The sequence below is a fragment of the Dromiciops gliroides genome, chromosome 2 (genome assembly GCF_019393635.1).
Source record: "Dromiciops gliroides isolate mDroGli1 chromosome 2, mDroGli1.pri, whole genome shotgun sequence".
In the NCBI taxonomy this organism is placed as follows: Eukaryota; Metazoa; Chordata; class Mammalia; order Microbiotheria; family Microbiotheriidae; genus Dromiciops; species Dromiciops gliroides.
The window spans coordinates 468787432-468805686 of NC_057862.1; the positions used below are offsets into that span (position 1 = coordinate 468787432).

The 18255-nt window shown below is 44.7% G+C and overlaps 1 protein-coding gene across 1 annotated transcript in view; it reads right to left on the reverse strand.

Moving 5' to 3' along the window:
- DNMT3A (DNA methyltransferase 3 alpha) overlaps positions 1–18255 on the reverse strand; it is a 154731-nt gene that overhangs the window by 49436 nt on the left and 87040 nt on the right. Inside the window, 2 exon segments of the mRNA XM_043982889.1 lie at positions 13886–14032; positions 15243–15289. Of these exon segments, the coding sequence (XP_043838824.1) occupies positions 13886–14032; positions 15243–15289 (194 nt within the window).

Consider the following 18255-nt stretch of genomic DNA (forward strand, 5'->3'; position numbering starts at 1 on the left):
GCAGCAGAACCAAAATTTTGACTCATTTCAATTCTAAAATCTAGTTGGGCAGGCAAAACCATAGCTCCTTCCACTGTACCACACTACTTCCCAATGGAAAACACCTTAAGAAATAATTGTTCAGGGGCAGCTAGATGGCACAGTGGTAAAGCACCGGCCCTGGATTCAGGAGTACCTGAGTTCAAATCCAGCCTCAGACACTTGACACTTACTAGCTGTGTGACCCTGGGCAAGTCACTTAACCCCCATTGCCTCACCCAAAAAAAAAAAAAAAAAAAAAAAGAAATAATTGTTCACAATTCCAAAGGACTCATGAGGGAAAATGCTCTCCCCATCCAAAAACTGTGGAATCTGAATGCAGATTGAACCATACTGTTTCTACTTTTTTTTTGTTTTTTGTTCTGATTCTTTCACATCGTGACTAATGCAGAAATATGTTTAATGTGATGGTACATATATAACCTATATCAGATTGCTTGGTGTCTTGGGGAGGGGAAAGGGGGGGGGAGGGAGGGAGGGAAGAAGAAAAATTTGGAACTCGAAATCTTTTTTAAAAATGTCGAAAACTGGGGCTGCTAGGTGGCACAGTGGATAGAGCACCGGGCCTGGAGCCAGGAGTACCTGAGTTCAAATCCGGCCTCAGACACTTAACACTTAGTGGCTGTGTGACCCTGGGCAAGTCACTTAACCCCAATTGCCTCACTAAAAAAAAATGTTGAAAACTATCTTTACATCTAACTGGAAAATAATAAAATACTTTTATGATCTAAAAAAAAGGGAAATAATTGTTGTTGCAGATATTGTTGTTCAGCTGTGTCTGATTCTTTGTGATCATAATTGAGGTTTTCTTGGTAAAGATACTGGAACGGTTTACCATTTCCTTCTCCAGCTCATTTTCTTTTTTTTTTTTTTTCAGGGCAATGGGGGTTAAGTGACTTGCCCAGGGTCACACAGCTAGTAAGTGTCAAGTGTCTGAGGTCGGATTTGAACTCAGGTACTCCTGAATCCAGGGCCAGTGCTCTATTCACTGTGCCACCTAGCCGCCCCCCCAGCTCATTTTCCATATGAGGAAACTGAGGCAAACAGAGTTAAGTGACTTGTCTGGGGTCACACAGCTAGTAAGTGTCTGAGATCAGATTTGGACTTTGGCCTTCCCTAATCTATCCACTGTGTCACCCAGCTACCCCAGAGAAACAATTATATGAATAGTTCACCCTTAAGCCTTGATGGTTTGCAAAGCACTTGACATACACATTTTATCTGATTTTATCTTCACAACAACCCTCTAAGGTATGTACATATTCTTACTATGTATAGCGTAGACTTGAAACTCAGGTATTCCTTCTGCTAACTATGCTTGGAAGATGGCACAGGAGACCATGGAGTTACAATGACTGGGCACCATGACCTATTTGACCTTGGGCAAATCACTTCACTTTTCTGGCCCTTGTCTGTAAAGTGAGCACCCAGGAAAGTATATTCTGCTACAAAGGAACAACAAGGAACAACAGCCGCGCCCCTCCCCCCCTCCCCAGCCACTGATTGGGGGAATGGCTAGACCAACTCAGGCATAAGAACATCATGGAGTACAGCTTATTACTATGTTGTAAGAAATCATGAAGATGAAAAACTATGAGAAGCCTGAGAAGAGGCAGCCTGACATAGTGGATGGAAATTGGCTTCTAAGCTGCAATGGCTTGGATTCCAATCCTGCCTCTGATATCCTGGTTTAGTGACCCTGGGCAGAATCCCAGTCTCTGTTTTCCACAAGCACCTGCACAAGACTATAAATTGCAGAACAGTAAAAGTTTGCATCAATGAGAGTGACTTATGTCCCCTAGGAGCTCGATACACTGATGAAATCACAGGTCCAAGGTTAGTAAACAGAAAATGGGAAGGTTTATATGAACTGATGCAAAGGGAAGTAATCAGAACCAGGAAAACAATAATGCTCACTGACTACAAAAATGGAAACAGAAAGAACACTTTATGACCAACCTTGACCCTGAAGAGTTCATAAAATGTACCTTTCCCCCTTTTCTTTGCAAAGGTGAAGGACTGTGAATGTAGGACATTGCACACACTATGTGACATAGATATAGTCAAAATGTCGATTAGTTTTAGTGAACTGATTTCTTTTTTTAATCTTTGTTGCAAACAATGGCTCTCTAGGCAGGAGAAGGAGAGGGATATGTTTGAAAAGTGCATGTGATGTAAAAACAAAAGGTGCTCATAAAAATAAGATAATTTCTTTTAATTGGGAGGCTAGACTAAATGACCTCTAAGGCCTCTTTCAGCTCTAAACCTCAGACACACTTGAATAGACAAGCTAAAGTCAATACTCTGGGCTCCTCGCAGCTCTGCTAATGAGCTGGAGAAGTTGCTCAATCTCAGTGCCTTATCATCCCAAAGATCCCAGGAACCAGCTGTCTCCTGAAGCAGAAAGGACACATACCATAAAGGCATACAAATAGCCCTGAGGGGAAGGCCACAGGGGCAGGGGCTTGGGTTTTCAGAGGAAAGAGGATGCAGCAAAACAAGCAGCCCAGGAGGAAGAGGAACAGATAGCCTCCTTCTGAAGAGAAACATTAGTGTCACCATGGCAATTAGCAGCTGGGCTGCCTGGGCTGGGCACCATGCCATGCAGGCCCCCAAGCTCAAGCTTTGCAGAGGCAGTGCTTCCCAGGACTCCAGTGAAGGAGCATGGGCATGATGGGCAGAGCCCCTCATCCTGCAGCGTTCCACTGCGGGGAATACTGGGGGCCAGTTCAGAGGATATAGTTAATTCTAGATCCAAACCCCAGAGTTAAATTCAATCCAACATTTATTAAGCACCTTCATAAGTGGAAAAAATAAACAAACAGTGCTAGGGTGGGGATGCCCAGATAAAAATAAGACAAACCATGTCCTCCAGGAGTGCATATTCTTGGCGGGGTGGATGGTGGGCAGAGTACATAAGACCTAAAATTTGGGGATAAACAGGCACTTGGCTATTATGTGCTCAATGCAGTACTAGGGACAAAAGAAGTAAAAATCATGGCTTCTGCCCTCAAGGAGTTGAAAATCTAGCTGGGTGGACAAAGCTAGACTGAACCATGAAAGTAAATAAGAATTTGTCATCATTCACATTCTCCCCATTTTCATGTAAACATTGGCATGCAAGTTGCCTTCCCATAATGCTGTTATCCCATCATTGCTCCTGGCCCAGGCACCACCTCCCAGTACCCCCACCCCCACCCCCATTTTATCTGCAGACTAGTCTTGGTTTTCTGTTCCCCCTCCCCCACTGCCTGAGTCTCCCTTTCCTTTCTTTGTTCCCTCCTTTTCTCTCTCTATGGTTGCCCAGCGTCCTAAGAAGATTTCACAGGATGGAAGATAGCTCAAGGGCCATCTAGTCCACCCCCCTCATTTTATGACTGAAGGGACCAAGGGCCCCATGGAGGGGAATTGATTGCTTCACGGTCACACATAATGACAGAGACACTGTCTCTGAGTCCAAAATGATTCTGATAGTTTCTGATGCCCATGCCTGCTCTCTGTGTCCATCTTGCATTTCTTAAGGATTTCTGCCTCTCCTGGCTTCATTGTTTCAACGATTTCCCACTACAGACAGAGCTGAGTTTGGTTTTACCAAATACACTTTGCAGTCAAACTAGGACCCCTAGGTGCCCATAAAGAGGAGGCATGGTGCTCACCAAGAACGAGACTGGAAGAATGGAACTGGCTACTAATTCATCCCAACTCTACTACTTCCCAGCCCAATGATCTTGGCTAAGTCCCTAACCTCCCTTCTCAGAGTCTCAGTTATCTTCTCTGTAAAATAAATAAAATGATCCCCATCTAACTCTAGTCCCAGCAGAATACTCATGAGAATCAAATGAGACAGGCTCTGTAAAGTGTAAAAAACACTGTCCTCATTCAGCCCCAGGAGCCACCAGGTATTAATCTATTGTGGTTTTGCCTTCTTCCCTTCAGGAATCAGAAGGGGGGGGAGGATGATTACTCTGGAAGTATTTAAAGCTCTTTATAACCTGGGCTGCTCCTGTCCTGAGTTGGTTTTTGGTTTTGGTTTTTTATACCTTCCTCTCCTCCTTTGCAATCCAGCTATGGGGGCAGCTGGGCGACAGACACTTACTAGCTGTGTGACCCTGGGCAAGTCACTTGAATCCATCACCTCCCAAAACAAAAAACATGATCCACCTGTCCTGGCCTACTTGTAGTTCAAGGATTCTCCCCTTTCAAGTGCCTCTGCCCTGATTGTCTCCCACCCCTATAGGGCTCTGTCCCCTCATCTCCATCTCTTAGCTTCTTGGGCTTCCTTCCAAACTCAGTCAAAATCTACTTCCTAGTCTCCTCAGATGCTAAAGACCTCTCTCGGATTGGCTTCCCTAGTTATTTCTACATTGTATCCCACATTAGAATATATAGTTCTTGAGCATTTAGAATATATACTTCTCGAGGTCGGGCGCTTTTTGCCTTTCTCTGTAATCCTAGCACTTAGCACAATTCCTGGAACATAGAAAATGCTTAACAAATGCAAGTTAACTAACTGACTTGAGTGAAAAGTAATTCAGTGCTTGGAGAATGAGAGCCTTGCCTCTGGTTCAGAGGATAAGGTATCCATTGGTCCTCTGGAGCCACATCTGGCCTTCACTGGGAGGCAGGGTGATAATAATGGAAAGGAAACTGGTTCTGGAATCAGAGAATCTACGTTCAAGTTTCACTTCTGACAACTGGCGGCAGGGACAGCTCTTTGACTTCCCTGGGCCTCAGTTTCTCCACCCATTAACAATAAAGTGGTTGGATTTAATGGCCTGAGGTCCTTTCTAGATCTAGACCTATTTGTGGGAGTAGGGAAAGCTGGTCTTAAATAGGCTTGTCAAGAGAAGCAAGCAATAAGCACTTATTAAGTGCTTACTACGTGCCCAGCACTGGGGATACAAAGGCAAGGATGAAACAATGCCTGTAAGAGGGAATAGTGGAGAGAAGACTTAGAGCCATGGGTCCCAGGTTCTAGGCTTGCCTCTAAGGATCAGCTTAGCTGGGGGACCACAGGGAAGTGGCTAAACCTCTCTAGAAAATGCAGTTTCCTCTTCTCACATTTTCCTTTGCCCATCAATCGATCGATCGGAAGAGCTGCTTTTTGTATCTCACAGGCAGGCTATGAGGGAGAGGAGAAGAAAGACAGAATCAAGATGTTTTAGAGCTCCAGGGCACTTTATGGGTTCACTTTAGGGTCTTTTGAGTCTGAGGGGTCCAAAGGAAAACTGAGAAAATGACATTGTTTTCCTCCAGCTTCCTAAGAAGCAGAGACAAAGGGACGAGGGGCCTCGGGAGGAGACGCTCTGTTCAGCCACGGCCTCCTTTACATTCCCCCCAGCTGCACCTCAGCTCAGAAATTCCCACCAGGATACCCATTAGGCCCTAAGGGCAGAAACTAAAGAAGATGGAAAGGGTTCTCGGGGAGATAAACAGCTCTCCAGGAAGGCGGACAGTTTGGCATTTAGGTAAACTCTTACCGGGAACAGCCTGAAGGCTTTAATTTCCATCCCAAAGAAAAAAAGATTACATTTCCAAAGTCCTTTCCCTCTTCCCTCCCATCTCCCCCACCCCCATTAGGAAACTTCTCCTCTGCTTCTGGGGGTGGAGAGGGTAAAAGTCTGCTTTAGCACAACCAGGCCCAGACATCAAGCTATCAATCAACCAATGAGAGCTGTCCCCAGTTGGAGACACTGCTTGGGTGGGGTGGGGGTGGGGTGGATTACCCAAATAGAAACTGGACAGCCTTTTGTCCTGGGTGCTCTGAAGGGTATTATTCAAGTATGGGTGGGACTAGATGGCCTCCTAAGGTCCCTTCTGACCCCTAGATTCTCTGAACTCATAATATACCAAGCACTGGTAGGAGATATGGGAAACAGGCCAAGTAACATAGTGGATAGAACCCAGGACTTGGAATCCGAAGACCTGGATTCAAATACCACCTCACACCAACTGTGAGACCCTGGGTAAGTCACTTCACCTCAATGAGCCTCAGTCTCTTTATCAGCAAAATGGAGGCGATTCCACCACTGCCTTCTTGACAGGGTTGTTGTGAGGATCAAATGAGAGAGTGCAAACCTTAAAACCTAATCCCCTACCCCCCCCCCCCAACACACACACCCAGGCTTCTTACACCTTATATACCAAACATGTACTCTTCGATACAGTGATACAGTGACACTGGCTACCTTGCTGTTCTTCACACCAAACACTGTCTCCAGACTCTGGCCATTTCCTCTGACTGGTCCCCAAATGCCTAGAAGACTCCTCCTCTTCATCTCTGCTTCCTGGCTTCATCCAAGTACCAGTTAAAGTCCCACCTTCTGCAAAAAGCCTTTCCCTATCTTCAATCATAGTGACTCTCCTTTAATGATTAGGCCCCATTTGTTCTGCATAGATCTTGTTTGTACAAAGTTGGTTTCAGGCTGTATCCCTATGAGCTCCTTGAGTAGGGACAGTCTTTTGTCTTTCTTTGTATCCCCAGGGCTTATCACAGGGCCTGGGACACCGCTGGTGACTAATAAGTGCTTATTGACTTGAAAATGCTATATATATTTGAGCTATGATAAAATAGAGTATGCCAAGAAGCCTCGGTGAAGATGTACAATAGAATAGCTATCCAGAGTCTAGAATAAAAACCAAATTGAATTGTTTTTGCCCAACCAAACTGTTATTCTGACAGTAATCATGCAAATGTAAAACAATCCATAGACATTTTTTCTTATATTTGTTAAAACTTCTGTTTAACCCTTCTCCAAGTTGGAAGGGTAAAAAAAAAGCATCTAGACCTCTGGGGGTTCACTCCTGCAGGGGAGATAATGACAATGGGACAGAAAAGCTTTGGTATGGGTGAGGCCTTCCCCAAAGGTGTTCAAGAATCATTCTTGTAAAGTAGGTGCTTACAATTTGGGAAAATGGGTCAACAAATACTTAGGCAACATCTACTCTGAGGCAGCAGGATAAGATAGCAAGGGCCCTGACCTTTGAACTTGGACTCCGGAGCCTAGAGTCTAAATCCTGGCTCCGAGGCTAAGGTATGTGACCTCCATACCCTTCAATTTCCAAGAGTACTGGCCTTTGAACTTGGACTTGGCAGCCGGGGATTCAGATCCGGGCTCTGCCACTTACTAATTGTGTGACCTCTCTGACCTTCAATTTCCTCCTAGGTAAAAATGGAATAATAAAGCTTGCACTACCAACCTGCCAGGTTTTTGGTGAGGAAAATGCTTTTGTGAGGCACTACATAAATGTGAGCTATTATCATTAATTGGAGAGGGAAGCTAATTAACAATACAAAGAGGTATAAGTGCCCCAGTGAGTGGTAAAAACAATTAACTGCCTTCAGAATTCTGGGGTGGGAGAGAAAGCCCAGAGGGCTCAAGTGTGCAAGGGGAGGCGGGTAGGACTTAGTCTGGGCAGAATTCCGGATGGTGTAAAGGAAAGGATGTGAGTTTTCATTCATTCAATAACTATTTAATCCAGGCTAGGGGAAAGGCTGAATTAACTTTTTCTACTAACACTATTCTTTATCCAGACATAGAACTCTTCCCTAATCTTGGTGAAGATGACCGAGAGAACCCTAAAGTAAGACAGCCCATACACTTAAGAGCATATGACCCTAGTTTTCCACCTTTGTAAGGTACAATTCCCTGGAATGCCAGGACTAGGCTAAAGATTATAGGACAGTAGGTTCCTAGATTTAGACCCACAGGTTAAGAATCCTAGCTCCAGAAGGTCTAATCCCTTAAATCTCAAATTTGAGTATATTCCTGGGGCACGTTCCTAGATTTAGAACTGGGAGGGACCTTGGAGGCCATCTGGTTCAACCCAAAGTTGAGTGACTGGTGGCTCAAGGTCACCTAGGTGAATGGCTTTTGCCTTTCTTTGTGTCCCTAGAGATTAGCACAGTACAGGGTAGGTACTTATTAAATGTTTGTTCGATGACTGCTCTTTCCAGGGTGGTGGTGGTGGTTTTTCTGGGCAGACCCAGAAGTCAAAACTACCGTCTCAGCATGTACCACAGGAAAATAAGGCAGCACAAGACAAAGCAGACATTGCTCCACTCTATACAGGAAAAACAGGCATCCTACCTGTTCTGCTACCTGGAAGTTGTCTGGGCAGGATAGAGCTGGTGAGGAAGGCTGCTCACAGAACCCGACTGGCCCCATCCAATGTTTCATCACCAAGATCAGTCAGTACTTAATGAATGGAATGGGGAGGAGCAAGGTCAGAGTGACTCCCTCAGGGAGTTTGCAATCTAGTTGGGGCATCCCCAGTGCTGAGTTAAGAGAAATAAGCTGAAAATAGGTCTTACTATATATTAGCTATCTTTTCCAATAAAGCTCATTGAGTCATGTGATCCTTCAATTTGTTTCCCCCCCCCTCAACCCCCCAGGCCCAGGGAGGTTGTGCAAGGGCTAGGTCCCCGGATGTTATCTGATATGATGCTAATGGAATACTATCTAATATGTCAAAGATAAGGAAATAGAGGCCTAGAGAGGTTAAGTGACTCATCCAAGGTCACCCGGACAGTAAGTAGCAGAGCCAGGATTCAAATCCAGCTCCTTCAACTACAAATCCAATGTTCTCTCTACTACATGGAGAACTGGTTTTAGTCTGAGGCCTAGCTAATAGAATACTGGCCTTGGAGCCAAGAAGGCCTGGGTTAAAATCTCACCTCTGGCACTTATGAGTTATGTAACCATGAGTAGATCACTTAATCTCAACAAGCCTCAGTATTCCCATCTGTAAACTGGGATAATAAGAATATCTGCCATCCCTTTTCATACCTAACTCATGGGATTACTGAGGCTCAAATGAGATATTATTGTATCACTAGTGCATTGCCGTCGTAGACAATAAATGCTTGTTGAATTTATCTGAATAATTAAAGTAAAGCACTTTGCAAATGCTCACTATACTATGCAAATGTCAATTATTAGGATTGTTCCATAGGCAGTTCCCATCCCCAGTGTGCTTCAAGGTAGATCCCCTGTATGGGTCAGTCCCAGTAAAGAATGGCTGAACAGCAATCAGTGTCCTGGACCCTGGGGAGGACTTGGGACAGAATCTAGTATTGGCATTTCCACTAGACTTAAAAGTATCCCGGTACCCATGGAAGCAGGTTATCTTCTTCATGGCCCTGTAATGCTTTCAAGGTATTTTTTTTTAATGCCTCAGGTATCAAAGAGGGAAGGACCAAGCAAATTGGGAAAATGCCAAGGCCCTGGAAGAGAGTTATAGACTACCAGAAGCCATAGAGAGTCTGGGGTCCTAGGGAGGCTGTGGCCAGAACCCTGCAATAATTTATAAAGGGTTTAAATTATACCTAGCAGATTACAAAAACCATCCCTGCCCTCAAGGTGCTCACCTGCAAATCAAAGGGGCAAGATTACCATACAGGAAACAAATAATGAATACAAGACCACACAAAATCCAGTATGGTTAAATCTCTGGATGCCAAGAATAAGGGGGAATTCAGAAAAGGGAGGGGCTCCCTATGGGCTGCCTAGAGGAGGTGGCTGAAAGAGCTAGTCTCCTAACCCTCCTCCTCTACAAAGTAGAGGAAGGAGCCCAAACTTAGAAGACTACCATACAAGGGCAGCCCCATCCAGCAGCCAGAAAACAAGCCTCTTTAGATTGCATCAACAAAATGCACCTGAAATTCACTTCCACTATTTACTCTTTTAAAAAAGAGAATTCTTTGCACATAAAAGGCTTATTTTTTTTTAATTTTAGCAATATCTAAGGTATTAATACTCTAATAACTTCATTCTTGCTTCAGTTTCAAATTCATTTTTACCTTCTTTATTCTTCTAGTTGTGTAATCAGTACAATTAAGAGAGTGAATCCCAGCTTTCTCACTTAATACTTGCATGACCCTGGGCTTATCCTTTCTTGGCCTCAATTTCTTCATTCTTAAAATGAGGGGGTTGGACTAGATCATTTCTGAGGTCCCTTCTAGTTACAAATCCCTATCCTATAGACTATACTATGATTTTGGTCAAGTCCTTTAACCTTTATGGGCCTCAGTTATACAGGAGGGGTGTTGGACTGGCTAATTTCTAGGGTCTTCTAACTTCTAGTTTTTTAGCTCAGTTTTATAATTTCTAACTTTAAACACATGATCTTAAGATATCCTATAACCTTGGGCAAGACATTTTAAACCACATTTGCAAAATGGAAATTATAACAGTTACATGATATACCTCATGGTGAAGAAATTACTAGTAAGTGGGAAGCAGACCCCAGGTTTTCTATCTCCAAGTCCTATATGCTTGCTGTGACTCAGAAAAGACCTGTAAAGCCCTCTGTGAAACTGGGCCCTAAAGACAGTATACTTTCAATCAACCAAAGAATGGAAATCCTTTCTAAGGTGAAATTAAAAAGCATGGAATCATAGTCTTAGAGTTTGTAGGAACCTCAGAGATCAGCTAGTCCAGCTTGTACCTGAACAGGAAGCTCCCTCCTTTCCCACAACATACTTGACAAATAGCTGTCCAGCTTCTGATTGAAGACATTCAATGCAGGGGAACATGGGAACTAACTTCATCGTAAAGCAGTCCATTTCACATCTGGACAGCTCTAACTGTTGGGCAGTTTTTCCTTAGATGGAGCTGAAACTTATATCTACTGTTCCTACATTCATCATCTGGGTCTCAGAAAAATGTCTAGTCCTTCTACAAAACAGTCCCAAGACAGTGATCATGTTTCCATTAAGACTTTTCCAGAAGTTTCTTCAAGTAATCCTTGGATGGTTCGGGACTTTCCCTATTTTAGTTGTATTTCTTAAAATCTAGAAATAGTCTGATCTCTCTCCTCATTCTAGACACTGCATGTTTTTCAATATAGTAGGAGATCACATTAGCATAGCATACTGACAGACCTTGCTGGCTCTCATTAAGTTTGTAGTCCACTAAGACCTTTAGGTCTTTTTCATGTGAAGGGCCTGCTAGCTACTCATTCCTCCCTCATCCAGTATTTGCACAACTGATTTTTTTTTCCTCCGGGGCAATGAGGGTTAAGTGACTTGCTCAGGGTTACACAGCTAGTAAGTATCAAGTGTATGAGGTTGGATTTGAACTCAGGTCCTCCCGAATCCAGGGCCGGTGCTTTATCAATTGCGCCACCTAGCTGCCCCCATGCACAGCTGATTTTTTTTTTTTTAGTGAGGCAATTGGGTTGACTTGCCCAGAGTCACACAGCTAGTAAGTGTCAAGTGTCTGAGACCAGATTTGAACTCATGTCCTCCTGAATCCAGAGCCAGTGCTCTATCCACTGCGCCACCTAGTTGCCCCCATGCACAGCTAATTTTTAAAAATTCAAATATGTAACTTTTCATTTAATCATTAAATTCCATTTTTTAAAAATTGTCCTATTGTTTTAGCTTCTTGAGACTTGATTTTACATCCATGTTAGTTCCCTCTCCCTATTTCATGCCATATGCAAATTTATTAAGCATATCATCTCTACCTTCCTGTAAAGCAGGAGTTTTACAGATGGTCTTTTTTGTGTCATGAGCCCCTTTGGTACAATCTGGTTAAGCCCATGGCCCCCTCCTTAGAGGAATGTTTTGTTTTTTTTTTTCCCTTTGGTGAGGCAATTGGGGTTAAGTGACTTGCCCAGGGTCACACAGCTAGTAAGTGTTAAGTGTCTGAGGCCGGATTTGAACTCAGGTACTCCTGACTCCAGGGTGGTGCTTTATCCACTGTGCCACCTAGCTGCCCTGAGGAATGTTTTTTAAATGCATAAAACACAATGTATTACAGAGGAAATCAATTATATTGAAATACACTTATCAAAGGATTAATAAAAATAAGTTCACAGACCCCAGTTTAAGAACCCCTAAGTAAAAAAAATAAATAAATTTTAAAAAACCTAAGTCACCGATAAACTTTCTGAGTCAAAGACAGATTTATTCTAGGCTCTGACACTAATTTGTTTGTTATATGACTTTGACCAAGTGGGGTGAGGGCCTCAGTTTCCTCAATTGTAAAATGAGGAATTTAGACAAGATCAATTCTAACATTCCAAGAAAGAAGCAGCTTGCTATAGTGGGAAAGAATAATGGTTTTCTCAAGTCACAAGAGCCCATCTCTGCTATTTACTATCTGTACGGCTTTAGGCAAGTCGATTTCCCTCTCTGAGCTTCAGTTTCCTGGCTGGTAACTTGATGAAACTGGACCCTAGTCCATTGCATTTATAATCCCAATCCTATGAGTCTATGACCCTGATTTTTAGGCCAAGGGTCAGAGAAAAAGAGGGAAACTAAAGGAGTTTTTAAAATATTGGGGGGGGGGAGGGAGAGAGAGAAGACTATTGCCTTGGGGGTCATGGGGGAGTAAATAAATTTGCTATCCCTTGGTAATTAGAACAGACGCCGGCATTTCCATTCCAAAGGAAAAGCATGAATCTCAGAAGCCAATTTCCTTCACCTGGCCCCTAGTCCTCCCTTCCCCCTCCAGCCTCAATAGACCTCTTTCACTTCGGGTCCCCCTAGTTCTTCCCCCAAAGAACAAAATGCTACAATCATATGCAAATCAATAAGCCAATATTTATTATCTATTATGAAGGTCTTGGTAGGGGTATAAAGGCAGATAAGGTTTAAAGGGTTGGTTGGGGCTAGATACTGGAAAATGTTTGGGACTTTAGGATGAAAGGGAGCAGGAAGGGGGGAGGGGAAGGCTAGGAAATTTATCTGGCTAGCTCTGGGAGGAGAGAAGGGACTGGAAGCAGGAAGCCAGTTGGGAGGCTATTGTAGTGAGCCCAGGAATAAGATTTTGGTGGGGGGTAAGTGCGTGACAATCCATCTAGGGAACAAAAAATAGAGCTTAAGACTCAGCCAGGTTATTGATAAATGAAAAGTACTGAATTAGCAGAAAAAAAATACCCCACCCTCTTCTGGCCTCTTTATTCTAAGAGCAAGTTCCTCTTTTCTACACTGAGTGTTACAGCTTTGTTGATTCACTCATTATACTCCCCACTCTTTTCAGCCAAGTTATGACTTGTAAGGGGGGTGGGGGGTGGGGAGACACTAAGTCACAGAAAGGGGATATAAGTTCTAACTTGTAAGTCAAGTAACAGAGTTGGGGGAGAAAACTAAATCTCAGGAAGGGTCCAGGATGAGGCCACAGAAAGAAACAATTCAATTCAATTTAACAAAAAAAAAAAGATTTATTATAAGAATTTGTCAAGCTCCAATTATGAGCAAGACTCTGTGTTAGACTCCAGAGAATCGGGAAGATGTGAGTTTTCAAGGGCTGCCCCACATAGAGCAAGTCACTAGACTCCCTCAGTGCCTGGAGGCACTACCCAGGAAGCTAAATTGAGAAGCTTGAGTTGATCTGCTCTGGTTTCAGGGAATTTCCTCACAGCAAGTTTCCTACACTAATGAAATGGCAGATGTGGTAAAACAACAATGACAATAACAAGAAAGAACCAGCCTTCAAGGAACTTACACTCTATATCTGTAAAATGGGGGTAATAATAGCACTACTGATTTCCCCTGGGTAGCAGTGAGGACAGAATCAAATATGTGTAAAGCTCTTGTGCAAACCTTAAAACACTATATAAATGCTAACTATGATTATGGTTACTTTCATGATCACCATCCACCACCATCATCACCATCATCACTGGAGGGTATGGGGCAGTTAAGTGCAATACAAGGTAGAGTGTGATTGGAGGGACCCAGACAAATATGCTGAAGGAAAACGTGAGGACTATTTCACATTGGGAGTGGGGGTGAGGTTGGTTGGGGGGAAGGGGAAGAGAATAAGGGGAAGTGGCATCTGAACCACACCTTGATGCAGAAAGAGGTTCCATTTTCCAGGCCCAGCTGCCTTACCTCCCTTTTCCACCGTGCCAGCCACTCATCTCTCTTGCGTTTACTGATGTAGTAGGGATCCCCAGCCTGGAAGGTGAGCCTCTGCATGGGCCGCTGTCGAAGACTGGACTCCCAGCCCAGACCTCCCCGTAACCGTCCCCGAGCTCCCTAGGAAGGGGACAGAGGCAGACAGACAGACAGACATTCAGGAAGGTCTTGGCACTCTCTCTTTTTTTTAATTTATTTTTTTGGTGAGGCAATTGGGGTTAAGTGACTTGCCCAGGGTCACACAGCTAGTAAGTGTTAAGTGTCTGAGGCTGAATTTGAACTCAGGTCCTCCTGAATCCAGGGACAGTGTTCTATCCACTGCGCCACCTAGCTGCCCCCTTGGCACTCCCTTTCTTCCTTCATTGTCACCAGGGTCCATTATTGCTAGAAGGCAAACAGAGAAGGGACTGAAAAGTGTCTACAAAAATGGAATGGAATTAGTGACTTGCAGACCAGAAACCTTGATCTTGGGCCTGAAACATCCGCTAGAGAAGTATTAACTCAAAGAGTTATAGTTAGGCTCAGATATATGCTTGCAGACTTTCAAGTGCTCTCACCATCACCACGACCATCATCTTTAAAGACACCTACCAGCTGAGAAGGGAGAGGGTCATTTACTAGCAGTGTGACCCTGGGTGAACCACTTAACCTTTCTAAGACTCAGTTTCCTCAATTGTAAAACTGGGATAACAATGATACCTACCTCCCAGTATTATTGTAAAGTGCTTTGCAAACCTTAAAGCACTGTATAAATGCTAGTTATTATTATTAGAAAGAGAGAATAGGGGCAGCTAGGTGGCGCAGTGGATAGAGTACTGGCCCTGGATTCAGGAGGACCTGAGTTCAAATCTGGCCTCAGACACTTTATACACTTACTAGCTGTGTGACCCTGGGCAAGTCACTTAACCCCAATTGCCTCACACACACATACACACAAAGAGAGAGAGGGAGAGAATAGTGAGAAGGCTAACTACAGGCCTTGGAGGCCCAGTCATTTCACAGATGAAGATGCTGAGAAGTGAACTTGTCCAAGGTCACACAGGTAGTAGATGACAGAGTCAGGATTTGAACTCTATTATTTTAGCTCCAAACTCAGTGCTTGAACAACTCCCTCACCTCTTTCCCATATAGTGATTAAGAATGGGGAAGGTGAAGTTAGTCCCATCCTCTGTGCTCCCCCACAGTGACCCATCTGAAATGATGCCCCCCCTCCCCCCAGCCCATGGACCTCCTCCCACTAGGGACAACCAAGTCCAGAGGATGGTGGAGAGGGAAACTCTGTAGGCCCCTGAGACCAAACTGCCCTGGTGAGTTGGGAGTGAATACTTGCCTCCATTTTCACAGAATCAAAGTGGGTCTCCTCCTTTTCTTCTTTGCCTGTGGAGAGAGAAGAGCAAGGGCTCATCAAACCCATCCTTATTCACCTTGGCACTGGCATAATTGCTGGTGCAAGATTTGAGGCCCAGAATTGTACCCCGGTGGCACTGGGTTTTGGGAGGCCTCCCTCAGTCACCAGCCTGGGTAGGTTCAGTTATGCCCTTCCCCCCCATCCCCTCCCTTAGCTACAAGTAGGCACAGAGCAGAGGGATTGTAGGGAGAAAGAATTAGGACAGAAGCTGCTGAGAGGTTTGGAGTTAAGTCCTGAGTTCAGTCAGAGTTGTGGTTTCCTGTGCATTGTCCGTCTCACATATACAGAAAATAGCTATAAATAACTGCTGCTCACTGCCCAGGTGCAGACAAGGGAAGACAAAGGTGGGAGTAGGCAGGAAAGGTCAGGATATGGAAAAGAAAGTGGGGAGGGCCTAGGTATTTGTGAATACCCTCCAGGCCTTTCCATAGGCTCCAACAGGGATTGTTTGCCTGATATTTAGGGGAAGGTACCCGAGCCAGATTTTGTGTGTGTGTGTGTGTGTGTGTGTGTGTGTGTGTGTGTGTGTGTGTGTGTGTGTGTGTGTGTGTGTGCCTTCACTCTCCTATCTGATGGCAGATTTTCACGTCTCTTGCAAATGCTGTGTAAGGAGAAGAGGTTGGAAATCAAGGGGACTGGTTCCACATTCATTTCTACTGCTAATGGTTTTCTGATCATAGGATCATAGATTTTGTAGCTAGAAGATATCTTTGAGGCTGCTTAGCCCACCCCCTCTCCTTTGATAGATCAGGATACTGAGGTTCCCGGGGCGAAGCATTTTCTCCAAGATCATACAAGTGGCAGAGCAAGAATTGAAACCCAGGCGGACTCCAAATGCAGCACTTCCCCTCCTCTTCCATCCTAACAGGTCACGGGCTCTTCAGGGCTGTGTAATTAGGTGTTTCTATGTAAAAGTGGAAGCTAGGAGTGGGTCCTTTCATTCTGTAGCATAGAGTCCCCCAAGTCTAGTTTTGCCCTTTTGACAAATGGCCCACAGCAGTTCTCCCTGGCCTGAATCTTTCCTCAGAACATCCAATAGCTTTGCCTTGCTTATCCATCCAGGTTGCTGAGAAATCTAATTCCAAATGTTAGTAGGAGCCAAAGAAGCTTGGCCACCTCAGCTGCCTCTGCATTTTACTACAGTCACTCTCTTGTGGTCACAATTCACAGGGGAGATTCTCTTGGACTCTCCATGCCTCTTCTCCTACTTCCTCAAAGGGCCTTCAGCATCTCAGGCTGCATCTCTGCCCTTCCCAGGCCCGGCCTTCTAGCTGGCTCTGGAGCAAGGCCAACCGCTGCTCTGTGAGGCTGCTGCTTCCTCCCTCTCAGCTCTTTCTCTCAAGGTCCAACCAGCTGGCCTCAGGATTAGGTTATTTACTCATTCCCCTCGGTTCCCACTTAGAGCCCTGGCTGCTTTCTTTCAGAGAGGGAGAGCATTTGAGTTGAAGTCTGAGCTTGCTGCAAGCAAGCAAGAAGGTTGTCTCCAGGCTTCTGGGGGCAGGGAAAGGCAGCAGGTGGGAGATGGGAGTGGGGCAAGAAGCCTGTAACAAAACTGTAGCTCCAAAGCAGGGAAGCAACTAGAATACAAAGCTCTCCAGTGGGCTCTCCTCTAACCTCCACTAGGGGTTCTTTCCTCTATCTAAATGCCCACTGATGTCACTCACTACTCCCCTTCTGGAGATTGTGCATTCTGGGACTCTAAACCACTTCCCTGAATAGACCCATAACCCGTAGCCCCCAGATATCAATACCTATAGTTGTTAAGACTCACCATACCATAGGTTGGGGTGAGGGGATAAGAGGAGAGGATCAAGAAATATACAATGGGGGTGGGCAGCTAGGTGGTGCAGTGGATAGAGCACTGGTCAGGAGGGCTTGAGTTCAAATCCGGTCTCAGACACTTGACACTTACTAGCTGTGTGACCCTGGGCAAGTCACTTAACCCCAATTGCTTCATCAAAAAAAAAAAAAGAAAGGAAGGAAGGCAGGCATACAGGCAGGCAGAAAGAAAGAAAGAATTATGCAGTCGGAGCAGCTAGGTGGCGCAGTGGATAAAGCACCAGCCCTGGATTTGGGAGGATCTAAGTTTAAATTCGACCTCAGATACTTGACACTTACTAGCTGTGTGACCCTGGGCAAGTCACTTAACCCTCATTGCCCTGCAAAAGGAAGAAAGAAAGAAAGGAAAGAAAAAGAAAAGGAAAAAAGAAATATACAATTGGGGGATGGAGTGCATTCTGCTCAATAGAAGAAGCCCACGAAACCTCCTAGGTCTATACCCCAAAGCTGCGCTGAGCCTGTAGGGTGGCAATAAGAAAGACAATGTGCCTGTATTTTGTCATGAGCTAGGGAGTGGGTGGGTGTAGGAGGGTGTGGAGGTGAATTGTGTAGATGTTTTGAAACTCTTAAGTGATTTTTCATCCTTATAGACCTTTATGGCTTCCCCCTAGTTTATCTGTTTCTACCTTCCCCCATTTTACTTCCCCTCACTCTAACCACAGCTGTCTCCCTGACTTTTCCTCTGGTTTCAGCATGGGCCTCCTACAAGATTTCCTTCCCATTGCGGGGTCTTCTACAGTTCCCTTCCTCCACTGGAGAATATTTCCTGGGGCCCCCACCTCTCCTCCTTGGCTGCTTGGAAGGGCGTCAGTCACCCCCTTCTCAGGACACTGACCCTTCGACCTGGAAAGACTTGAGCCGTAATCCCAGCTCTGCCACAGTGGGACCCGAGACCAGCTGTCGCTTTTGTGCAGCTGGAGGGATTTTGCATCTGTGTTAGATCCAGGCCTTAGAGCAAGGTCAGTCAGATTCCTACATCTATCTACGTTCCTTTTTATTTGATTGAGACACCAAACTTTTCCTGCATTGAAAATTATCTTGATCATTGACCAAATGTCAGTCTCTCTTTCTTTTTTTTTTTGTTTGTTTTTTTAGT